Below are 26,391 nucleotides of genomic sequence, written 5' to 3'. Positions count from 1 at the left end.
GAAAAAGGAGGATTCATGTTTACTATTAGCACACTGATACCCTCATAAAAAAGGAAGTTATATCTTCCAATGTTACCAAGCCTACTCGATCAGAGAAAGTAAGGCTTTCGAGAGTCCGCCACATCCAAGGCTGTGACACCCCAGGTCGAGAAAAACACAGACACTCCTCACAGGACTCCATACACCTTAAAGGAAATTCAGCTGTGGACTTGATCTTTGTGGCAATTGCATGGAAAATAAGTAATGTCACCACATCAACTGGACCCCCACCAGACAGGGAGAGTAAAAGAATGAACCTGGTGGGGAGGAAGATGGAGAGAGGGGAAGCAACCCAGAAGGGATAGAGGTCCTTGTGAAGCAACTCCCTGAGGGTTACAAGAAAAGGGCCAAGACAGGAATGCAGGGAATGCCAGTCCCATCACCAGCACCTGCCTCAAGTCTGCTCTTGATGCAGCAGACCTAGTCAGCAAGTTGATTTGTACCAATATAACCCTCAGGAGGCCCGTCTGGCTGAGAGTTTCGGGGTTTATGATGGAAGTACAAGCCTCCTACATCAATATGCTCTTCACAGGAGACTCTTTTCAGCATGGCAGTTGACGACTCACTGCAACAAATAAAGGACGTCAGTGAGGCAATGAAAGCAATGGGAGCTTTTCAAATCTGTCTGAACTATAAGCAGGGAAGCCTGCTGACTAGAAGGCGACCAAGCAGCGTAGGCTTCCACCACTTTGCAGCCTCAGTAACAGGGGTTTAGTCAGCTAATCATAGCTCAGAGTTCGCCTCTGCTGAGGCAGTATCTGGCAAGATAGCCCTTTCATGGGAGGGCAAAAGCTAGAGATCAACCCCTGAAGGATAAGGGGACATTGCAAATATGACTTGCATGGATTGCACCCTCAGCACAAAGCACCTGTAAGTGGAAGAGTAGGGGGATTCCTCTAGGACTTTAGGCCTATCAACTCAGACAGATGGATAGGACATATAATAAAACATGGTTACTGTATCAAACTCATCAAAAGACATTCTTTATTACCACCAGGGAACGCCTCAGAGGAGATACTCTTACAACTGTGCCAGGAGACGACTGAGCTCATCAAAAAACAAGCTATAGAAAGAGTTCACAAAAATAAGTTAGAAAGGGGTTTTACTCCTTTTACTTCCTAGTGCCAAAGCAATTTCAGACATTAAGGTGAAACTTGGACCGTCGATTTCTAAACAACTTCATAATGCACTCTGCTTCTAAATGACAGTGTTACAAGAGGTCATTCCATTTCTAAAGAGAGGAGACTACATGGCCGCAACAGATGTGAAGCCTGCCCACCTACACATCCCAATGAATCAAAAACACAAACAGTACCTCAGATTGTTCATAAACAAGGTAGACTCTCGGTTCAAGGTGCTGCCCGTAAAATCTGCACCAAGGGTGTTCGCCAAACACCTGAAGGCAGTAGACGCACACCTTGGGTGACAAGGCATACATAGGTGACTGACTAGTAAAGGCAAGTTCAAATCACAAATTCTGGCAGAACATACAATGTGAACACCACACAAACTGTGTTCCAGAAAGTGACACTGAACTCAAGCACAGCAAGGGCCCATCCAGTACCTGGGAGAATCAAGGTACTAACAGATCAAACCTGCAGATACCAGAAGGGACAGTCTCTGACAGTGAGGACTATAATGAAACCAGGTATTCTTTTCTTGGGTTTCAGTGAAGTCCAGCAGCAAAATCTGGTGTCCAGCAGCAGAAGTGTTTTGAAGAAGAATCTTGCTGACAAATCTAGGGTCCCACCCTTAGGGAAGCCCTTAAGTAACCCAGGAAGGGTGTTGGACAGCTTCTGCAAAGACCCACCTATCGGGTGGTCAGGGAGGCTAATCTGGTGGACTGACCAGTCAGATGCTCCCATAGGCCTCTGCTCATCCTATTTCCAAGATGGCAGAATTACGTGGCCACCTGACAGAACTCTGGGCACCTCCCTAGGGGGGGAGCTGGACAGGAGTGTGATCGCTCCCCTGTCCTTTGTGTGATGTTGCACCAGAGCAGGAGCCAGAAGCTCCTGCACTGGAGTAAACCAGTTTATGCAAGGAGGGCACCAAATGAGCCCTTCAAAGCACTCACTCTGGTGGTACTCAGGAGCACCCCCACCTAACCCAGAGACACCTGTTTCCAAAGGAAAGGTAGTAATACCTCTCTTCTACAGTAAATCCTTTGTTCTGCCTTCCCCTGCCCGAGTTAGGCTCAGCAGCAGGATAGGGAGAACAGTGTCTGGGGTCAGCAGCAGCACTGACGCATGCAGACCCTGCTAGGCTGTACAGGCAGACATGGAAGGATCCTCTTAGGAACCCCCACAGTACATGGTATCATGCAACTAACACTGGAATCTGGGTAGTTGCATGATTCCAACATGTTTAATATCAAACATGTTTGATAGGTTTGGTTTGGTGAAGCCATTATGCAGTTGAGCATCAGAATGGCTTCCTAGTACTGACAAAGCCCAGAAAATGGGGTCTGGGATTTGTAGGGGTACATGTGGTCATGAAGGGGTACCCTTACACTTAGAACCATGCACCCTGCCCTTGGGCTGAAGGGCCTTTAGCAGGCTTTGGAAAATCATAAAATGTTGGTCGAGTAACTTGAATAATCTACTTGACCTAACTAATGTACTTGATCCATCCACAGGTCTCACATTGTATGACCCTAGGCAAATAGTTTAGAGTCACCTTTTTCATCATTTTCACATATGATTGCACCTTCAGATATGTGAGCTCAGTCTTTATGCTGTACAAAAAAAACTCTTTTGTTTGATTAATTAGACTAAAGTTTGCTGCATGTATCACAAGAATCTAGCCCACATGTAGGTGACACATGACCTATGACTTACTTTTAGTTAACTAATAGTATTGCCATCAGGGCGGGATTGTTTCTCAGTTTGTTTAAACACTCACTTTTAAGAAATATATCAGTAAACCATGATGTGCTAGCATTCTGTAATGTCCAATACCCTTTCTACTAACTTGCAGCTTTACTCATAAAACTATATAGTGTATTAGCAATCTGTGTAAATTGGGTTTCAGAAACTATATCCTTTGCTCATTGACATGTAATCTGATTTGTTTTCATCCTAGTAAAGTATTTTTTCATCACACAGAAATACAAACAATAGCCTTTCACAACTACTGATATATATTTTGAAATGTTTGTACTGTTGACTTAGTCATTTAAATGTTCTGTGTTAGGAACAACCTGACACCCTGTACCCTTTAATTTCACACTCTAAACAGCAGGTCAGACAGTTCACCTTACAAAATCCTGGAACTCTCCAGTCAGAAAGAAATTTAATTGTAAGACAAACTGACTTTTGAGCTCTGTCTGTGAATGCAGAGCAAATGTGACATACGAGAACAAGATTTAAAGGCATCTTTTATTGCCCCTCCGCTTTCTATTGAACAGAACACCTGTTCTTTGTCAACTCGCTAGAAGGGGTGAGTAAGTCCTAAAAATAGCTCGACCTGATCAAATATGACTCGCCATAGTGAGGGGATGAGTAAATGTTTTGAGCCCTGCTGTGACTTAGGGGGTCAGAGTGTAGTGACAGGGTTATGGGGTGAAAGGTACGTGCACCATTTCACACAGGTTGCAATGGCAGGCCTGTAGACACAGTTTGCATGGGCTTCCATGGGTGGCATAATACATGCTGAAGCTCATGGGGAACCCCTGGTGTACCAATGCCTGGGGTACCTAAGTACCATATACTAGGGACTAACAGGAGTACACTAATATGCCAATTGTGGGGTGTACAAAGTACTTACCAATCAAATTTAGGGGACCCCCATTGTACTTCAGTCAAAAGACACGGACACCAGGCAAAAAGTGGGGGCAATAATGTTGAGAAAGATCCTACCACCCTACATGGCTTTTATCACAGGCCAAACTACACATAGGTCTAATCTAAGAGTGGCTGAAAAGCAGGTGGTTGTAAGCCATGGGGAGTTGCGAAAATCTGGTGGTTGTCACAGAAGGTATTCTGAAAGAGATAACATGGTGGAACATGCAACAAGTTCCCCTTGAGAGTCTTTCCAAACAATCATCTCCCAACAGTGGTCATCACTACAGACTCACCGCCCCCCTCCACCAATGAGAAGGAGTGCACAAAAGGAACAAAAGAATCAGGGGCCTCTGGAGCCCAGTAGAGGCAGTAAGACACATAAACCTGTTGAAATTCAAGACTGTTCTTTACACTGAAGGCCTTCCAAGCACACATGAAGGGAAAGTGTGTTGATGCAAACTGACAACAAACCACAGTGTTCTACCTTAACAAACAAGGAGGGGACAAAATCCTACCCACTGTCTCAGCTAGCAAAGGACATATCGATATACACAATACTGGTGGTGATACACCTACCAGGCATCCAAAACACTGAAGCAGACAGGCTAAGGAGACTGGCAAATGTATTCCATGAATGAGAGTTAAAACAATAATGACTAGGAATCATTTTCAAGAGATGGGGTGCCCCAAGCATAGATGTGTTTGCAAGTCCGGAATACGCAGAATGCCAAGACTTTGTGTGCTGGTACCCACACCAACAGTCCAGGTGGAATAACCTTTCAATAAACTGTTCAAGTTCCATGTGCCTTTCCCCTTGATTCCCCTAATACTAATGGTATTATACAAGTTCAGACACATGGACCTGACCCTTATCCTGATAGCCTCACAGTGAGTCAGACAGACTTTGCCCTCTGACCTAGTAGAATTCTTGTGGGGAGAAAGGCTCTCCCTGCCACTGGTGCAGGACCGTTTCACAATGCAAGAAGGACTGATTTGTCACCCAAAACCAACCATTCTCAGCCTGGCAGCCTGACTCTAGGGTACCTAGAATTTGGCCACCTTTCACTTCCATATATAACAATGAAGTTTCTCAAAGAGGCCAGAAAACAAAGTACTTGTGAGTGATACACCTCAAAGGGGAGCAAATGTATTCAATAGAGCAAGAAACGAGGTTTCATAGATAAGAAGACAGAAATTGCCATGGTCCTAATGTATTAGAAAAACCTGCTGAATAGCAGCCTAAAGTACGCATCACTCAAGGTTTGCCTGGCTACCATTGTGGCCTGAACAAGAGGACACACTAGGAAAATATTCTTTACTCTACTAAGATTAAAATATTTCTGTAGAGAGCAACAAAAGAAGTTTGCTCACACGGTCGGCGCTAACACCAATGTGGAATCTAAACACTATACTCACTTAGCTAATGACCTAATTATTTCAACCTGTGCACAGGTCAGAAATCAAATTCCTCACTTTCAGAACAGCCTTTCTGGTGGCCGTCACTTCTCTATGTAGGCAGATAACCTTCGACTCTACCTACAAATTCATTTGGATAGCGCAGCATTAATAACTAACCCTTAATTTATCCCTAAGTTGGTGTCACACTTCCATATTACCCAAGCTATGCAACTGCAGGGGTTCTTGCAGAAGCCAAAGACACACACTGAAAGAGCCCTATACACACTAGACGTATGAAAAGTGCTCATGTACTACCCCCAGGAAACAAACATCCTAGGAAAGGGAATTCAACTTGTCTCCTTTGCAAGGGATGGTAAGGGTACACCAGTAACCAAGTGAACCATTGCACAGTGGATAGTGCAAACAATCCAAACCTGCCATACCAACAAAACCAAGGGCACACTCCTTGAGGAAGTAGGGAACAACACTGGCTTTTCTAGAAAACGTGCCCGTCAATGACATCTGTATGACCGCAACATGGTCCTCCATACACACCTCAAAACACTATTATATGAACATCCAAATACACAGAGAAGCTCAGGTTGGACAAAAAGTACTAAATCACTTGTTTGCAAGCTCAAGCACATTTCAACCCAACCTCGTCAAAGAGGAAGTTCAAACACCTACAACTCACCGTAAGGGAACGGGAAGAATGCAACCACACAGAGGAACTTCCGGAGCTCATGTCTGGCGTCACAGAGGGGACAGTTATACCACCAAATAGAGATTGACAATGACACCACAAGAATAATGAATAAATGAGAAGAAGGCACTAGATAGTGGCATAATGCCCAATATGTGAATCCAAAAAACTCTTCATGCCTCAAAACTACTCCTACTAGTCAGTGACCATTTTACTAAGCATCTTCTATAATGTTCTTTCTGATAGATGTAGAGCCTCCTGCAATTCTTCGTCCCCTTCCCAACTGAGAGTATCATTAGTCTTTGGTTTCTTATTTTTCTATTTGGCGTTGCCGTTCTGCATCCTTAGTATCTGCGGGTTGTGTAATTGAAACCAGCTCTTGTGGTACCATAGTGTAACCTGATTGTATTGCTTCCTGTGGAGTCTTTAGTGTTGCAACCTGACACTGTTCTCTCTGCAGTGCAAAAAAAAAATGTTGGTGCCTGAGAACCGTTCACATAATGATTCTGAGGGTGGAATCCATCCAGCTGTTTGTAGGAAAGTGATTTGTTCTTCTCTTTCACATGTAATGCTTTGATGACAAGAGACGAATTTGTCCATTATTTGATTGTATTGTGTATTAAATAGTGTACCTTCTTTTGTGATTCTGCTTTTCACCAGCCCTTCAAAAGAGTTAGTGGAAGACACCAAAGACATTTTATTAAAAGCCAGGTTTTCAACATTTCTGGTCAATGCCCAGTACTTACGGTCCTGTGAGGCTTAAGGGTGATATGTGCAAAAATTATAACAAGAAGGATCATCTTCAAATGTTTATTTTGCTTCTAGTGCTGGCAGAAGGAGAGTGAAACGAACCAGAAAACCACTAACCTCTTCATCGTGGAATGGCATGAATGTGGTAAGCAAGATTTGTCACTGTGTTGGTTAAGAAAGAACATTGTTTTAATTCATTAACGGGAATATGGTAGTTCTGCTTTCTCACTATTTTCATACCCATACACAACAAATCACATTAGAACTTTACTCGCACAGAAATATACTACCCAACAAGGGCCCACTAATAGTACTGACCTCTACAGAGATCACAAGACCACATGAGATGGACCATCCCATATACTTCCAACTCTGCTCTGACTTTTCATATACTAAGCAACACCAATTTTGAACTTTTCATTAATTTCAGGTAAGTGGACATGTCACAGAATTATGAGATCTGTAAACGGTGAAGCTTTCAGGCAACACCGCTTTGACATCAAAATCATACACTCATAGCTCAATGAATAAGAATTTGCCGGTCAGCTACCCAACATAACTGCAGATGGTCCATTAACATATGAGTCCACTGTCCCACTCACAAGATACAGTCTTAGGGATGGGTGAGAATACAATATCCAAAATACACCATCATCACAGGGTGACTCAGATTCTTTTCTCCGAGGAAATTCTTAAAATCAGATAGGAAGGCACCCCTCAAAGTTGAACAGCTCTGCAAGGTACCAGTGGCGGATGTTTTGGTTTACCAATATCAATGGCCTGAAATCTTAACTGGAAAAACCAATAAGGTGATATATTTGTCCTAGATGAGAGACTGGTACGAGTAACTGTGATCTTAGGATGCATAAACTATTTTGACTTAAGTGACTGCTGGTGCCCAAAGCTCTGCTTAGAAGCCTACAGTTGCTACTATCAAATGCCAGCGTACCAAATACCATGGCTCCTTGATCTTGCATCTACCTCACGTCTCTTTAGTCCACTATCAAACACTTTGTTCTCCTTTATCTCACTCGTGCAGGTTCCTGCTTTCTCCTTTCGTAATAGTTTTTTCATCTTTCTCCTCCTTTCCTCTCTTGTATTTTTCCCCTGATTGCTCTCGGGAAACGTATGTTAAATAAACATAAGTTCTCGTCCCCAAAATTGAGTGCCAGGGGCCCACACTGGCGACCACCGGACCAAATTAAACACTGGTGCAATAAGTAGGAAAATTGCCTGATTTATTAGACTGGTAGGTTTTCTGTGAAAAGGACCTTTTTATCGTTTACGTTTTTTGTTACTCTTTCCCTTACCTTCGCCTTGGTATTCACCTACGTTTTAATGTTGAAAATTATGATGACGTCGGGCCATATTTCTGCAAACCATGTGGTGGCACTCCACAATTGCCTGTTCCTCCGAAGACTATTTTAGATTTCTCTTCTTCATGGCATTTTGAAGATTACTTATAATGCATTCTCTTTTCACTTTGAATCGTAGGAATGATTTTCTTTTTCGACTTTACTGCTTGATCTTAGACAGCAGCCAGCAAATGAGTCTATTAAGTCATGCACATCTTCAAATGAGAGATTGTTCTATTGGTCAATTTCAGAGCACCTGATCCACTGTGCCTCTGCTAGTATGCCTCAGTAGCCCTCTCTTCTTTGGGAGCATGGCCTTTAACTAGTTGAGCTATTTTTAGCCTTAATTTTAACATTTTTTCTCTGACTGAAATTATTTGAATTCCCACTCTTTTTAACTTCCCTTCCTTTTATCCAACGCCTTTGGGAACTACATAGAATACAGTTGTTGCTTTTCTCACCCTTATCCACACAATTGTGACGTAAAATAATGATAGAAACCTCTAGCCGCAGATTCCTTACTGAATAATGTTCTCCAGACATTAGACTGGATCTGAAAAATCTTGAGCAATACCTCTGCGCATCAGTAGGCTGCAAGGATCGGCTCTGTGTTGTCTGTGCCGGTGTCTATGTAGGTGCCACTGCAGCATGCGGACATCAATTATTTTCTTTCCACACCATAAGTGCAGCTCCGGAAGAGCTACCTCAGTCATTTTTTGACTGCTTTTTTCAACGTTTTGCAAATATTTTTATGAGGAAATGGGTTATGTTATATTGTGTGGTTATGCAATGCCACTGTGGATACACTTACCAACCACTTTAGGTCCTGTAGGTTTTGTCTGCAAAGCCCTCAACCCTGGGCAGCTTTGGCACTGAGCAGCAAGGCATTTGCACAGGAGCAAGTGTTAAGTGTTTAAACAGCACCAAACAGTTGAAGAAGAAATCAGTACAACACTTTTTATAGGAATTCAGACACTAGAATGAAAAAGATCCACTAGAGGGTTCTGGAGATATAGATTTTACAAGCAATATTTAAGCAAAGCCATTTCACTCAACCACAGACAGGCCTTGGCAAAGGCCGCGAAATGGAGACTTAGGGCCTGATTACAACTTTGGAGGAGGTGTTAATCCGTCCCAAATGTGACGGATATACCACCAGCCGTATTACGAGTTCCATAGGATATAATGGACTCGTAATACGGCTGGTGGTATATCCGTCACATTTGGGACGGATTAACACCTCCTCCAAAGTTGTAATCAGGCCCTTAGAATCCTTTTTAAAGGAAACTTAGTTAAGTGTCAATGTGGTTGGTTAGAAGTACTTAGGGTGACCAATTTTGGCAGGGAGCTAGTCAGGGGGACCAGCAAGGTCCTCAAGAACAGTTACTTTCATGGGTAAGCAATCCTTCACCAGTTCCAAGCATTTTATCCGCTTTGCGAAGGGTTCCAATGGAGTGGTCCAGAGCAAAGGTTTAAGGATGTTGAAGATGCTCAAAGGGTGCTGTGGATATGATGCTTTTGACTGAGATCTTCCTACAGGGATTCCTCGGTCCACAAAGATGGGGCTCCTCTACAGTCTAGCCAAAGTCCAGTCGCCACTGTACTACCAGCTGCCCTCCCTTCCTGGGTGATAACTTGCCTTCTGAGGGTCCCAGCAACTCTCGGATAGCACTCCCGGGCACAGCAAACGTAGGTGCAACTCTGTGCTTAGGGTCTCGGTTCTTGGTGCTACATTGCTGTGATGGTAACAGCTTGAATACTTCGGGGACCAATTTGCCCAGCAGGCTTATTCAGCTGTTGTGTCCCTGTGCTGCGAAACGGAGGCCAGTCAGCTGCCCTTTGAGCTCTTGTGACTTGACTGGCTCTGGAGACAGCTTCTTTTTGAGCAGGATGCTGCAGGCACCTTCCCTTTCTTTGCTAGCCACCAAGTGCAGCATGTGCAGTCCTCAACAGTGCAGCCTCTTTTTGGTGGTCCCTCTGTACAATTGACAGTCCTTCTTCAGTCCCTTTTCCAAGTCAACCGAGATCTGAGGTCTAGGTGCCAGGATGCCCCCATTATGCTTTTAAAGTGCTGTCAGGACAGGATGCAGTTGGTAGCCAATGGGCTACCAGGTCCTTTCCTAGCTGGTGACTACTTCCTGTGGTGTGTGGCATCTGGCAATCCCAGGATGCACCATTTTGCCCACTCCCAAGATGGCAAGACCCTGCTCTTGGTGTTCAGACCTCCCTAGCCCACCACTGGAGTGTTGCTACCTCTGGGCTACCCACTCCTGGGCAAATGGGTTTGGCAACTGGTTTCCGCTGCTTCTGGTGCCCACCTGCCTACCTCAACAATGGGTAAGCCTGCCTTTTGGGGCTAACACCCAAGTGGCTTTCTGCGGGAGGGAGGTAACACCTCTCTGGCCTGCAACCCCTAATTGTCATCCTTCCTTAATGTAGTTGGCAAGTCTCTCCAGAAGGGCAGAAAGTTCTCTCAACAATGTATGCCCAGAAAGGCTTAGGAGTTTTAAAGGGAACTAAATGGCAGCTTTGCTAAAGCTGCACAATGCAACAAGTTACATTTATTTCAACTTAAGATACGAGTCAAGTTTAATGTAACAAGCTGTTTGATACCTTGGAGTGCTGACTTTTATTGCACTGTCCAGGAGTTAGCACAGCTGAGGGGCCAGTGTGTAACCCTGTACTTGCCAATGGGCAGCCAAGTTTTTCAGCAGTAAAAACAGCAGATTTGTAGGTTTTATTGTCAGGACATGCAAAGTACATATCCCGCTTATGTCATATGTTGCACCCAGTCTTTAGGGCTCTTTAGGCCTGCCACAGAGGTGACTAACCCACGTGTCCAGGGAAAGTGGTGGCTTTGCAATTGCTTTCAATAGCTATTTCCGGCTAGCAGTGCACAACTGATCTACCAGTCTGTAGTGGTGGACTGTGATATTTGTTTTATTTGGGGACCTCCAGGGTAGCACAATCAGCGCTGCAAGCCTTGGGCTACTCCTCTAACTTACATGCCCTGGGTAGCAAGGTACCATTTACTAGGGACCTGCAGGTAAGTTAGCCATTTCTGATTGGGTACAGCCAATTTGACATGCACTTTAGGGTAAGGGCACTGACACTGAGGTCTGGTTACCAGGCCTCGGTTTGCTCTCACAGTCGAAAAACCAGCAGCATCAGTCTAAAAAAAGAAAATATGGTTTGACCATGCAAAAAGAGGCATTTCCTGACAAAGTTTTGGAGAAATTATACTCCTACTGTGCCTTTGGTATGTCCCCTAAGAAACCTGTGGGGTTTAAACCCTTTGGATCCTGCCTTAGGCAAATGTCTATGAAAGACCTCCACCTGGTTTGCTTATGGGACCTGGAGCTGGACCATTACTCGAAGGCCTACACTGACTGTTGTCCGATGAACCCAAAAGAGGCCTGGGACCACATGTTGAAGTTTTTTATTTGTTGGACCTGGACGATTTTGCAAAGCTCCAGGTCCTGGTTGCATGGAAGGTCACGGGCCTGCTCTCGGGGTTGTTCTAGTCAATCGTCGGGGTAGAAATCTATATTCTGTATGTCCCACAACAACAAGAAGACCAAAAACTCAAGCGTACTTCGCTGAGCCAGTCCAGGATTAGGCTCAGGAGCGAAGCCACAAGTCTAGACCCTCCCCCACCCTTCCCCTGGGAAGCCTAGATCTGCCATTCACCTCCGAGAGTTTCCCGAAACCAGAGTGACTCCCTGACCAAATGAAAGAATTCTATGAGGCTATTCAACTCATCTTTGGGAAAGCCGACCCCTTGGTCGCGCAGGTGCTGCCCATGGTTTCGGGGGAGACCTGAGCCATCCAAGCTGCCCAGGATATTGCCACTGGCAAGTATACAGAAAAGTTCACAATATGCTGTGGTCTGGACATGCCGGAGTGTAGGAGGCTGGACTGGCTTGTAGTGAGTACCAAGGGGTACTTACACCTTGCACCAGGCCCAGGTATCCCTTATTAGTGTATAGGGTGTCTAGCAGCTTAGGCTGATAGATAATGGTAGCTTAGCAGAGCAGCTTAGGCTGAACTAGGAGACGAGTGAAGCTCCTACAGTACCACTAGTGTCATATGCACAATATCATAAGAAAACACAATACACAGATATACTAAAAATAAAGGTACTTTATTTTTATGACAATATGCCAAAAGTATCTCAGTGAGTACCCTCAGTATGAGGATAGCAAATATACACAAGATATATGTACACAATACCAAAAATATGCAGTATAGTATTAGAAAACAGTGCCAACAATGTGTAGTTACAATAGGATGCAATGGGGACACATAGGGATAGGGGCAACACAAACCATATACTCCAAAAGTGGAATGCGAACCACGAATGGACCCCAAACCTATGTGACCTCGTAGAGGGTCGCTGGGACTGTAAGAAAACAGTTAGGGTTAGAAAAATAGCCCACCCAAAGACCCTGAAAAGTGAGTGCAAAGTGCACTAAAGTTCCCCAAAGAGCACAGAAGTCGTGATAGGGGAATTCTGCAGGAAAGACACAAACCAGCAATGCAACAACAATGGATTTCCAAACGAGGGTACCTGTGGAACAAGGGGACCAAGTCCAAAAGTCACAAGCAAGTCGGAGATGGGCAGATGCCCAGGAAATGCCAGCTGTGGGTGCAAAGAAGCTGCTACTGGACAGTAGAAGCTGAGGATTCTGCAGGAACGACAAGGGCTAGAAACTTCCCCTTTGGAGGATGGATGCCCCACGCCGTGGAGAGTCGTGCAGAAGTGTTTTCCTGAAGAAAGACCGCAAACAAGCCTTGCTAGCTGCAAGTCGTGCGGTTAGGGTTTTTGGATGCTGCTGTGGCCCAGGAGGGACCAGGATGTCGCCAATTGCGTCAGGGGACAGAGGGGGTGCCCAGCAGGACGAGGAGCTCTCTCAGAAGCAGGCAGCACCCGCAGAAGTGCTGGAACAGGCACTACGAAGAGGAGTGAAACAGTGCTCACCCGAAGTTACACAAAGGAGTCCCACGTCGCCGGAGGACAACTCAGGAGGTCGTGCAATGCAGGTTAGAGTGCCGTGGACCCAGGCTTGGCTGTGCACAGAGGCCGGAGTAGCTGCAAAAGTCGCGGTTCCCAGCAATGCAGTCTGGCGTGGGGAGGCAAGGACTTACCTCCACCAAACTTGGACTGAAGAGTCACTGGACTGTGGGAGTCACTTGGACAGAGTTGCTGGATTCAAGGGACCTCGCTCGTCGTCCTGAGAGGAGACCCAGGGTACCGGTGATGCAGTTCTTTGGTGCCTGCGGTTGCAGGGGGACGATTCCGTCGACCCGCAGGAGATTTCTTCTGAGCTTCTAGTGCAGAGAGGAGGCATACTACCCCCACAGCATGCACCACCAGGAAAGCAGTCGAGAAGGCGGCAGGATCAGCGTTACAGAGTTGCAGTAGTCGTCTTTGCTACTTTGTTGCAGTTTTGCAAGCTTCCAGCGCGGTCAGCAGTCGATTCCTTGGCAGAAGGTGAAGAGAGAGATGCAGAGGAACTCTGATGAGCTCTTGCATTCGTTATCTAAGGAATTCCCCAAAGCAGAGACCCTAAATAGCCAGAAAAGAGGGTTTGGCTACCTAGGAGAGAGGATAGGCTAGCAACACCTGAAGGAGCCTATCAGAAGGAGTCTCTGACGTCACCTGCTGGCACTGGCCACTCAGAGCAGTCCAGTGTGCCAGCAGCACCTCTGTTTCCAAGATGGCAGAGGTCTGGAGCACACTGGAGGAGCTCTGGGCACCTCCCAGGGGAGGTGCAGGTCAGGGGAGTGGTCACTCCCCTTTCCTTTGTCCAGTTTCGCGCCAGAGCAGGGCTGAGGGGTCCCTTAACCGGTGTAGACTGGTTTATGCAGAAATGGGCACCATGTGTGCCCATGAAAGCATTTCCAGAGGCTGTGGGAGGCTACTCCTCCCCTGCCTTCACACCATTTTCCAAAGGGAGAGGGTGTAACACCCTCTCTCTGAGGAAGTCCTTTGTTCTGCCTTCCTGGGCCAAGCCTGGCTGGACCCCAGGAGGGCAGAAACCTGTCTGAGGGGTTGGCAGCAGCAGCAGCTGCAGTGAAACCCCGGGAAAGGCAGTTTGGCAGTACCTGGGTCTGTGCTACAGACCCGTGGGATCATGGGATTGTACCAACAATGCCAGGATGGCATAGAGGGGGCAATTCCATGATCTTAGACATGTTACATGGCCATATTCGGAGTTACGATTGTGAAGCTACACATAGGTAGTGACCTATATGTAGTGCACGCGTGTAATGGTGTCCCCGCACTCACAAAGTCCGGGGAATTGGCCCTGAACAATGTGGGGGCACCTTGGCTAGTGCCAGGGTGCCCACACACTAAGTAACTTAGCACCCAACCTTTACCAGGTAAAGGTTAGACATATAGGTGACTTATAAGTTACTTAAGTGCAGTGTAAAATGGCTGTGAAATAACGTGGACGTTATTTCACTAAGGCTGCAGTGGCAGGCCTGTGTAAGAATTGCCAGAGCTCCCTATGGGTGGCAAAAGAAATGCTGCAGCCCATAGGGATCTCCTGGAACCCCAATACCCTGGGTACCTCAGTACCATATACTAGGGAATTATAAGGGTGTTCCAGTATGCCAATGTAAGTTGGTGAAATTGGTCACTAGCCTGTTAGTGACAATTTGTACAGAGAGAGCATAACCACTGAGGTTCTGGTTAGCAGAGCCTCAGTGAGACAGTTAGGCATCACACAGGGAACACATTCCTATAGGTCACAAACTTATGAGCACTGGGGTCCTGACTAGCAGGGTCCCAGTGACACATAACAAACATACTGAAAACATAGGGTTTTCACTATGAGCACTGGGCCCTGGTAGCAGGATCCCAGTGAGACAGTGAAAACACCCTGACATACACTCACAAACAGGCCAAAAGTGGGGGTAACAAGGCTAGAAAGAGGCTACTTTCTCACACGGAGTCGCTGGGAAGAGTGATTGCTTTGTTGATGGTGCTCCACCGCCACCCCTGGCTGAGTTCAACTGGCTTCTCGGCGATGTCCAGGCATCCTTTATGGACATGCCCTTTGATGGCACTCACCTATTTGACAATAAGGCATATTTAGAGCTGGAGTGCTTCAAGAACAGTAGAACCACCACCTGGTGGTTGGGTTGTTCACCATGGCCCCACACCAGCCTTCCTCTCCTTCCGTGGCTACGGTAGGAGCTACCAGCTGCAACCAGGCACCAGTGCTAGCAGGCTCCCCAGTCCTTTTGTGGCTGGAGATGTGGCTCCCATCAGCCTTGTGGGACCCAAAGCCAGAGATCAGCGCAGGATCAAGCACCTCCTACCTCGCTAGCAGTCAATAACTTCGGAGGAGTTCTGCCCTTCCATTCACAGTTACCCTGCCACCCATGCCACAGTTCTCAAGTCGACTGGAAGATCATCTCTCCCTGTTGAGTCAGGAAATAACTGGTTGTTTTGACCAAAGTGGCCATCGAGAGAGTGCCAATGTCAGACTTAGGTTGTGGTTGTTATTCCCGCTACTTCTTGGTGCCAAAGAAAGATGGAGGCCTCCACCCTGTTGTAGATTTGCACCCTCTCAACTACTTCCTAAGAAAAGAGAAATTCAAAAGGGTCAAATTGGCTGAGGGTCCTGTCTGCTCTGGCCCTGGAGACTGGATGGTCTGGCTCTGGATTAGACATAAAAAGTATGGTGTCCCAAGCTCCTAAGCATTAGTATCAGTTCTCCGATCAGGCTGTCCCTTCAGGAGGATCTTTTGTTGCAGCAACAGGGCAGCAACCTGTGCACATTCTGACTTCATGTGTGGAGATTGGGTGTCAGTAGTTGAGCCTTTGATTCCACACAACTCTCCACCCCCACCCACCCAAAAAAAGTCTGAGTTTATCTTGGCAGCCAGGCATCCCTTAAGAATGAACTTGTATGCATACCTTTGGGACATGTTTTTGACCTGGTGTCCTGAAACACATGTTGATCGTCTTTCTGCACCATTGTCCAAAGTGTTACTGTTTCGTGTTTAGCCCGGCAAGGCCTTGGATTCGGCACAGTGAAGGGTATCTTTTGGCCGTCTCTGCTTTTTTGCTTTTGCCGGAACACCTGTTGTGACTTGTTTCTTGATGGGTCTTCAGCATGTATTTGCTGCTAAACCTTTCATTATGCCCCAGTGGAACCTTAATTTGGTTTAAACTTTCTTAACCCTTTTGAAGTCATGCATAGTTGCCTACTAAAACTTCTGACGATCAAGACAGTCAACCTGGTGGCCATCAAATTGACCAATAGAGTCAGCAAGCTGTAAGCATCTTCTTTCAGCCATCGTACATTAGCTTCTTCCTAGACAGACTGGTTCTCCATACTCGTGCTTCTTTTCTGTCGAAGATGGTGACATCTTTCCATATCGGACAAAGCATCACACTGCCTATCTTCTTTGCTCCGCCTCACCACTCATCGGAGAAGAGACTCCACCGCTTGGACCCGAAAGGAGCATTGTTATTCTTCATCGATAGCACCAAAGAACACCAGGTGTATGATCAGCTCTTTGTTGGGTTCATTGATGTGAAGGGAAAATCAGAGCAGAAATGGACCATCTCCATACCGATTGCATTCTGCGTTAAGATCTGCTACGTACGGGCCACAAAGCAACCCCTTGAGGCCTTGTGGGCTCCCCCAAAGTTGTGACCACTGCGTTAGCTCCCAAAGTAACCATCTTGGACATCTGACAGGCTGCGACGTCCTCATCCTTGCACTTGTTCAATAAACACTACTGCCTTGACAGCAGACAGTCGGGTACGTCATGATGCCCTTTCATTTTGCTGTTTTTGTCCTCCTGGACTTTTTTTTTTTTGTCTGAACCAGTTCACAGACCCACCTGCGGGGAGGTATTGCTTTTGTATCTATTCTAAGATAAGGAATCTGTGGCGAACAAGTTACTCACCTTTGTCAATGCCTTATTTGGTATATACTGTTTCTGGCTTCAGATCCCTTACTGACTGTTCCATCCTCCCCGCTTTTGCGAACTGGTAACCTTACCTCAAAAGATCCCTGTAAACCCTTAATTTCTGCACAATCATCCTTCTAACATGGCACCGCACTCCTGGCACAGAAAGAGTTGCATAAAGAAACTGATGTCAGAGCGCTGGAATGGTGCTGACATAGGTACTGCACATGTTACATCTGGTGCCAGTTCTGCCGCTCATGTGGCGCCACTTGGCGCCACCTACCAGTGCACAGAGGTACTGCTCAAGATTTTCTAGATGTAATCTCACGCCTAGGGAATATTCTAAGATAAGGAATCTGCAGCTAGACAGTGGGTCTGGTTTAGATTTCGGCAGACAGTTTACTCCATCACAGCGGAGACGGATATCCGGTCCACCGAAATATAAATCCCATAGGAACTAATGGGATTTATATTTCGGCGGTCGGGATATCCGTCACCATTGTGACGGAGTAACCTGTCTGTCGAAATCTAAATCAGGTCGAGAGTCTTTACCAGGTAAGGCGCTACCAAAGGAAAGGTAACTTGTTTTGAAACTCCACATAAGACTTCTTTCTGTCATCCTAAGCCTAGAAGCCTCTGGGCCTATATTTATTCTCCTCTATTGAGGATTCCACATATTTTTTCAGTTTTGATCACCAAAAAGAGTAAAGGAAAGCAACTACCCTTTTTTATTTCATTCCCCTAGCCTCCTGCCTCGGCCCATTTCATGTCATTTATTTCTTCCGCATCATGACCAAAAGTCTTGATGGTACAGAATATGGCAAAAAATGCAATAAACATAATATAAAATAAACATCCTCAGATTCTCTGACATGAGTGAAAGTAAATTGTGGATCTTTGATGTAAGTACATACTATCAAACAGTGTTCCAAGAAATATATTATGCATAAAAAGAGACCTGTTATGAGTGCAGAAATACATTTATATTGCTGCTTCAAACAGATGTAATTGTCCTCAGTGTATTTTCCATCGAAGCTGCAGTGCCAGCAAAAGCTGCCAAATTGACAGCTATATAAGGGGTTCCATTTATCACAGGGTGAGAGAGAAGTTATTCAAGAGACAGGAACACTGGATGTGAAACGCTCCTTGACCCACTTGTCTGTCTTTAGGAGCTTTTTTTTACTACGTGTATACCGTAGTACAGATTCAGCCAGGCTCCTAAGGTCCAGGGGTTGAGCATTATCCTACACCAAGTGCATCTGAAGCTTGCCTGGGAACCACGAACAGATGTGCTCTCTAATATTGAGTCTGCTTCTTGTTACTGTTAAAGCAGGTCCTGTGCTCATTATATATGATGGTGAAACTTGGATCTGGCTGTTGCCCAGCTGATTCTGGGCCCAAACACCGATCATCCAACTTTTTACAGATCATAATCCTTTAAAAACAGAGTTTTAAGTATTCATGATGGTAGATGTCAGTAGTTTGTTTTAAATGTGACCTTTCCTCCGGGGGCATGTTACAAATTGGCTTAAATCAATTTACTAAACAGACATAATACGCCAATCAAGACTTGATCATCCCCAGTCTGTCTTTCCTTCAGGCATCCAGACTTGACTGCAAAAGAGTTTTTCCCACCCCTACTTTTAGTTCCTCTCAAACCTGTGTCTAGTTCTAAGTCTCGATTGTGACATTATAGTTCTCTGTTATGGATAAATTGTTTCACCTCAAGAAGTCCAATATTCGTCCAATTACATTCATCCAGTTCGTGCTGCTCCCCGGATTCAGATGAGGAGGTTACCCAGCAGTCGCATAGGAAGCCTCTGTAAGAGCTTGGCATTGTTATATTTACTAATAATATGTAACTTGGACATGTATTTCTTTCAGAAACGTGGTAAAAATAGGTTTTATATTGTCTTTTCTGTCTCTCTTATCTGATTCAATTTCATGCTGTGCTTTTATCCCCTTCTCAAGTTTTTTTTTTTGTTTGCCCATGGCAATGAGTTTAGTATTTGTCGTTTAATTTTTGCAGTGCCTACAGAAATATCCCATTGGAGTTAACATGCACGTTGTAAATAAGCCCGAATAGGAAGATTTTAAATAATTTTGTTCTCTCTTAAAATCTGCAACGGCATTAATCATTTTGCCAGTAGAACTTTGAATAGCAAAATGAAAGCAGAAACCCCCAATAAAATGTCTGTGGCTTCGGTATCCTTATATCTGACAGACAAAACTTATGTTCGAGGGAAATTACTTTACATCGGAGTGATCACATCTAATTTGAGGAATTTCATGTTATTCTCGTTATACGAAATTCCCCAAATTATGACATTTAGCGCGGGAGCATCTGAACAGTGCGTTTGAACGGAACACGAATGGCTTTTGTTTGCAGGATGTGTTTTCTGTGCTATTTTTATTTTAAGCTGGGTTCTCATGTCCAAAATGTACACAAGAATACATTTTGTATAAACATATAAAACTAAGGGGGTTATTACAACTTTGGAGGAGGTGTTAATCCCTCCCAAAAGTGACGGTAAAGTGACGGATATACCACCAGCCGTCTTACGAGTTCCATAGGATATAATGGACTCGTAATACGGCTGGTGGTATATCCGTCACTTTACCGTCAATTTTGGGACGGATTAACACCTCCTCCAAAGTTGTAATAACCCCCTAAATGTCATAATTGCATTTTGTGTATTTTTCTGAAATTCCACATAATTTCAGAAAAGCAAATTCTGCACAGCCTTAACGAAAATGTTTTTTTCTATAGCAGAAAAGTGTCTATTTTGCCTGAATTACTAGTCCCAATTACATTTCCAGGTTATAACAGAAGTGTTTAAAAAATGTAGTTAAGACCCTTTGTGCTGGCTGCATTTATGTACATGAGCATAACTGTTCTAAATTCTTATTGGGAGTCTTTTTTCATTTCCTTGCACTCGATGTCTCAGGCTAAGGCACCTGAAGCACCATAGGTTCCAGTCCCAACGGAGGCCCATTTCCCTGGCAGACCCATACAAAATAGAACATAATAGTTTCTTCGGGGTGATTTGAAAGAACTTTATATTGGTGGGTTTAACACAGTTCCTAGTAGACAACTAAATTCAATATGCATAATTATTTGAAACATAAACATATGCATTAAAACAATGTAAAATGCTAAATGTTTACCAATTGTGTTTGCTGTACTGTATCTTTCATATTATTATGCATCTTGACTTTAGAAGTCTACTTGGTTCTTATTAGTTGAATTTAACAAATATGGATTTTTTCAGTTCACTCCAAAGGAAAGTTGTATGTCAATATCATTAACAAAAATGAAAATATATCCTAAATATTGTTGATAGAAATATTGTCTGAGGCTGTACATTTTCCATTATTATCTCCAGTGAAGACATATAGTTGTAATTGGTATTCAGGGCAAGATATTTTTGATTGAGTTGTCTAGCTGCAGATATCTTACCCCAGGCAAGAGTTAGAATTTTCCCAGGCATCAGACTGGATCCAGAAGATTTTTCATGAGCAGTACCCCTGTGCACCGGTGGGAAGAGTTACCCAGTCAGTCACTTTTTGACTGAGTTTTTTTTATAAACCACTTTTTATTGATTTTGCATTTTAAACTGTAAACAAGGGCCTATGAGGCCAACACATATAAAAAATTGCAAAGACAAATTCAAATGCCTGCACGTACATATCCCCTCTCCCCCTACCTGATATCCATCAATAAAACATAATAGAAATCTACGTGTGACAGTCAGTATCCCCCACCCACCCTGACCGCCTTCAACCCAACCCATAAATGCCCAGATGTCATCATCAGTGTGTTGATAACCTTGGACGAACAGGCTCCATTTCTATATCCCGGTAATCCTCTCACACCTGCCATATCTTGGGATGCTTTTGGGGGCAACCTCCTATATATACTACCAATTCCAAACCCATACAATGGCCCATTACTTTCTTCCAAACTGTCAAGGATGGGGGAGTCGGAGCCTTCCGCTGCCGTGCTGTCTTGCTTTGCCAAAGTCAGACCGAAATACAAAAGACAATCAGTACCTATTACCACCCAAATCGCCGGTATGACGTAGAAGGGTGAGTTTTGAGTTCATTGGGATTGACCAAGAGCTGTCACCCCACACCAGAATCTCTGCAGGTCAGAACAGCTCCACACCATATAAATAAAGGTGCCTGCCCCGGTGCCATACCGAAGACAGGTCAGGGAGGCAATCACACCCATGTGCCATAGACTGACGTGTAAAGTATACCCTGTGGAGGTGGTCAAGCTGGATCAGACTGAGCCAGGTTGCTATTGCAGCCATTCAAGGTGCCTCCAATGCCTCCATCCAATCCTCGCTCTCAAAAACCCCAACATCTGCCTCCCACACAGTGCTGAGGGCACGCAATGTGTCAGAGTGATTGGAGATAAGTGTTGATAGAGCTATGCAACTTTGTGATCCCCCAGGTCACCCATAAAAAGTTTGCCCTCTAACAGATTGAATTCGGAGAGGTCAGCCAGGGCAGTAAACTAGTGAGTCAGCGCATGGCGGAGTTGGAGGTATCAATGGAACTGGCTGTGCAGGAGCCGATATTCAGTTTATAGAGTCCGGAATGACTTTAAGACTGTTCCACGCATGTCATCCCCCAGGGTAGGAATCCCTACTAAGTCCCACTTACAGAAACCCTCCAGTGCTCCTACCTATGAGAGCTGACTACACCTCCATTGAGGCGTCCATTCTGTCAATTTGCCCCACCACCCCATCTGCCAGAGGGAGGAGCGCCATTGATTTGAAAACTACCTTTGTCGTCAAGGGAAGACCTCTCCCTCCACCACTACTACACAGGTAAGAGAGAATAAGGGTGTCCTTCATCTACCACCTTTCAGACTCATAAGTAGGGTCGCCCTGGACATCATTCCAGCATTCGGTAATATTCAGAAGATGGGATGCACGATAATATGATTCAATATTCGCTGCAGCGATTCCCCCTTAGTACGTGGACTGGAAACATTTACTCAGAACAAGGCGTAGGGTCTCCTTCCTCCCAGAGTAAAAGCAGTAAGGATGGAGTTCAGTTTACGGAATCACTGTTGTAGAACATCACATGGGAAGTTCTGCAGTTGATACCAGAAATGAGGTAAGGACACCATTTTAAAAATGGCAGATTGACCTGTCAGGGACAATTGCAAATAGGACCACATCCGAACATCCTACCGCAGATGAGAAACAACTGTCTCTAGATATGATGAATGAGCTTTTTCAACCTTTTGTTGGCTTTATCAAGGTTTTTCCTCCTCATGTGGCTGGGATGTCATCCAAGAAGGCCAGCTTTAAGCCCTGCAGCGCCTGTCACTAACTGCCATCAGAGACAAACCTACACCTTGTTTGCCTGCGGCGTCGCGTGCAACCATAACCCTAAGTTATTCTCCAACTGCTGCACCTTGAACCCCAAAGCTTTGAGGGAGCACTTCTTCAAGCTGATGGTGGCCTGTCGTGTGACTTCGCACCAGTAGAGGTCCCAGTCGAGAGCGAGGTCCCAGGATCGGTTGCAGAGTCTGAGGTTGTCGTTTCATTCAAAATTCAGTCTAGTAAGTCTAGACACAAGAAGAAATTGAAGTGCACTTCGACTTCTCGGGATCTGTTGGCTAATGAGACACAGGAGCATCCACATTCTAGGCCTCGTTCTGTGGTTGAGACTGCTCCTGGGCCAACTCCGTGCTTCCCAGAGATCCCGGGAGCCACTGCGACCCCCACCAAACTAAATTAATTCTATGACACCATATGCGCTGTATTTGGGTGGGCCGACCCCTCTGGCATACCTTTCATCAGGGCCCCCTGCTGGTTCTATTCCAGCGTCTCTGGCCATGGTGCCAGTGGGGCCACAGGGATCAAATTCTGGATCCGGACCAGAGCTGGTCGTATCACCTCGACTTCCCCCGGCGCTGGTCCTGATGCGGCCGCTCCTGGCGCCGCCATCCCCATTTTAATCCCCAACTCCAATATGTTGCTGGAGGGGCATCTCTCTACACCGTATCCGGCATCATTGGGACCCTTGCCTACTAAATTGTATCCTGAGCCTTATACTTATGGGCTTGGTCTTGGGGGAGGAGCAGGAGGGGTCACTGGACCCTGAAGAATTCCAGCCTTATATGCAAGATATGGACTGGTGTGAGGAGCTGGGTGAAGCCAGTGGCCTGGATACTTCTCCAGATGCTGAAATGCTTTCTCTCCCTACAGTGGCTACAGAGGTGGGAGCCTCTTTTGTGATGGTGGTGCGGAGGTCCTCGACCTTCAGTTGCCCTTGTGGACGTCAAGACCAATGTCTTGACAGAGGTGCTTCAAATGGGAGTCTCCCCATCTGAACCCCTCCTCCCATTTAATGAGGCCCTCACAGATATCCTTTTGGGTACCTGGTCAAAACCCAACACAGGGGCTCCTGTGAATAGGATAGGGACCCTTCCTCACACAACATTCCACCTATGAGAGTTTGGTGGTCCAGGCTTCCACCTTACATGACAACCCTGGTGCATTCCCTACCGCTCTCTGAAAAGGGAACCAAAGCCCCTGGAGGCAATTTTGAAGAAGATGTTGTAGTAAACTGACCCCTTGTTGCAGTATCCCTCCCCCTTTCCCCCCACACACACTTTTGTGCCTGAGATGTAATGCTAACTTGACTGAGTGTGTGATGGGATCCTGCTAACCAGGCCACATCAACTGTGTTTCTTCACCTGAATCTGTTCTATTATTTCCACAATTGGCAAACTTCTTGCACACAGATAAGTCCCTTGTAAAAGGTACTAATGGTACCAAGGGCCCTGTGGCCAGAGAGGGTCCCTAAGGTCTGTAGCATATATTGTGCCACCCTAAGGGAACCCTCGCTTGACACGTGCACACTGCCATTGCAGCTTGTCTGTGCTGATGGAGAGAAAAAGACGAAGTCGACATGGCACCCTTCTCTGGGTACCATGCCTACCAGCCACTACCTGTGGCATAGGTAAGTCACCCCTCTAGCAGGCCTTACAGCCCTAAGGCAGGGCGCACTATACCACAGGTGAGGGCATAGCTTTATGAGCAATATGCCCCTACAGTGTCTACATCCATTCTTAGACATTGTAAGTGCAGTGTGGCCATATTAAGTACATGGGCTGGAAGTTTGTCCTTATGAACTCCACAGCTCCATGATGGCTTCACTGAAGACATAAAGTTTGGTATCAAACATCTCAACACAATAAACCCACACTTATGCCAGTGTTGGATTTATTGTAAAATGTGCATAGAGGGCATCCTAGAGATGCCCCCTGCATTTTACCCAACCCTCTAGAGTAGGGCTGACTAGTCTGTGCCAGCCTGCCACTAACAGACAAGTGTATGACTCAATAGGGTGAGAACCTTTGTGCTCTCAGGGGTCAGAAACAAAGCCTGCTCTGGGTGGAGGTGCTTCACACCTCCCCCTGCAGGAATTGCAACACTTGGCGATGAGCCTCAAAGGCACCTGCATCATGTTACACTGCCCCAGGGCACTCCAGCTAGTGGAGATGCCTGCCCCCTGGACCAAGCCCCACTTTTGGGCGGCAGGTCTGGCGGGAAAATTAGATAAAACAAGAAGGAGTGAGCACTTCAGCTGGGACCATCCCTAGGGGCCCAGAGCTGAAATGACCCCCTCCTGGCAGATCCTCTATATTGCTTTGGAGGGAGACAGCCAATAGTGTTAGGAATGTGCCCCCCTCCCCAAAGGGAGGGGGCACAGGAAGGGTGTAATCACTCTCTGGGACAGTAGCCATTGGCTACTGCCCTCTGACCCATGTAACACCCCTAAATCTAGCATTTAGGGACACCCCTGACCCTTGCTCTCCAGATTCCTGGCGACCACAGGAAGAAGAAGAAAGAAGGAGGAGGACTGAAGAACCGACCCCAGCAGTGAAGACTCCTCGCGACAACTGTCTTGGCCCCTGCCCTACCGGCCTGTCTGCAACTTCAAAGATTCCTGCTCCAAAACGGCGACGCATCCTGCTCTGATGACAATGCGCCCTTGCAACCTTGCTTCGGGACTTCAACTACTAGAACTACTGTCCCACTAGTCTCTCCCTGACTTCCCGGACTCCTATGGGCTCCCAAGTCCATCTTGCTTTAAAAAAAGGCTCATAGCGAGGGAGTTATTTTAGGTCTTGCAGCTCTTGCACTTATTGAGCTTCCCGCTGAGGGTATGGATGTGGCTTCTATGGGAAATGAGGGCTTGAAATTGCCTCTTCCCGAAAATCTGGATGCTTTCTTAATGTTTGTTTGTTTTAGCTTTCTGTTGACTTTCCTTATTCCCAGCCAAGACAACCTGTGTAGATTTTGACAGTCTCATACGTAGATATAATCACACACTAAAGAGTACCTACTCCTCATGCAAGCCCCCTCCCTTTTATCCTGGCTTCATACCCCACTTTTTAGGGATTTAGAATTTAAAATAGTCACCCTATTCTCTCTTATAGAAAGGAAGCCTCTACTAGCGTCCAACATACGCCAGCCCAGACAGTTTACATGCCCCAGCCTTACCGACCTGTCTGCAGCTTCAAAGACTCCTTCTCCAAAAAGGCGATGCATCCTGCAGGACCAGCGACCTCTACAATCCTCCAGAGGACTGTCTGCACAGCAGCGGACCAAGAACTCCTGAGGACAGCGGCCCTGTCCACAATAAACATCCAAGAAGTACTCCATAACCACCCCAGATCCGCAAGCGCAGCACACTCTGCACCAGAAGCCCACCACCCGAGGCATGCGGTGTTCACAGTTTCTTCTGTGTGGCCCAGCGGCTCAGTGGTACACCCAGCGGTGCACCCGGCTTCTCCTACGCTTATGCTGGCAGTAGGATCATGTGATCCCCTCAAATGACTTGCTGAGGTGCCAGTGTTGGAGATCGCTACATATTGCCGTATCCACTGGAGCTCCCCGGCTGCCAGAAGCCACTGGAGCGCAGGTCGCTGCAACTGAAGGGCTTCATCCAGGACAGTGAGTGTAGGAAGTTGCCTCTGTATATACTATCTCAAAGTGAGAGATAGTGAACACCGAGTCCAAGGGTTCCCCTTAGAGGTTGATAGTGGCAAAATTAGATAATACTACTGCTCTATTTTGTGGTAGTGTGGTTGAGCATTAGGCTTGTCAGAGGGTAGTGTTAAGCATTTGTTGTACACACACAGGCAATAAATGAGGAACACACACTCAAAAGACTTAACTCCAGGCCAATAGTTTTTATATAGAAAAATACCTTTTCTTAATTTATTTTAGAACCACAAGATTCAAGATTTGAAGTAAATACATAAAATGCAAGGTACTCCACATAGGTAAGTAAGGAACTTTGAATTAGAGCAGTAACATACACAGTATAGGTTAAAATGGCAATAAGCTATTTTAAAAGTGGACACTGCAAAAATCAACAGTTCCTGGTG

General features: G+C 45.8%; 1 protein-coding gene across 1 annotated transcript in view; it reads left to right on the top strand.

The window, feature by feature from the left end:
- The window catches only part of CCDC61 (coiled-coil domain containing 61), a 637,121-nt gene that overhangs the window by 522,095 nt on the left and 88,635 nt on the right, over positions 1–26,391 (top strand). The window contains exon 12 of the mRNA XM_069207713.1: positions 6,751–6,820. Within this exon, the coding sequence (XP_069063814.1) occupies positions 6,751–6,820 (70 nt within the window). The remainder of the gene's footprint in view (positions 1–6,750; positions 6,821–26,391) is intronic.

This window comes from Pleurodeles waltl, chromosome 9 (genome assembly GCF_031143425.1).
Source record: "Pleurodeles waltl isolate 20211129_DDA chromosome 9, aPleWal1.hap1.20221129, whole genome shotgun sequence".
Classification (NCBI taxonomy): domain Eukaryota; kingdom Metazoa; phylum Chordata; class Amphibia; order Caudata; family Salamandridae; genus Pleurodeles; species Pleurodeles waltl.
Note: the sequence above shows the minus strand (reverse complement) of the source record. Positions and strands in the feature narration are given on the sequence as shown.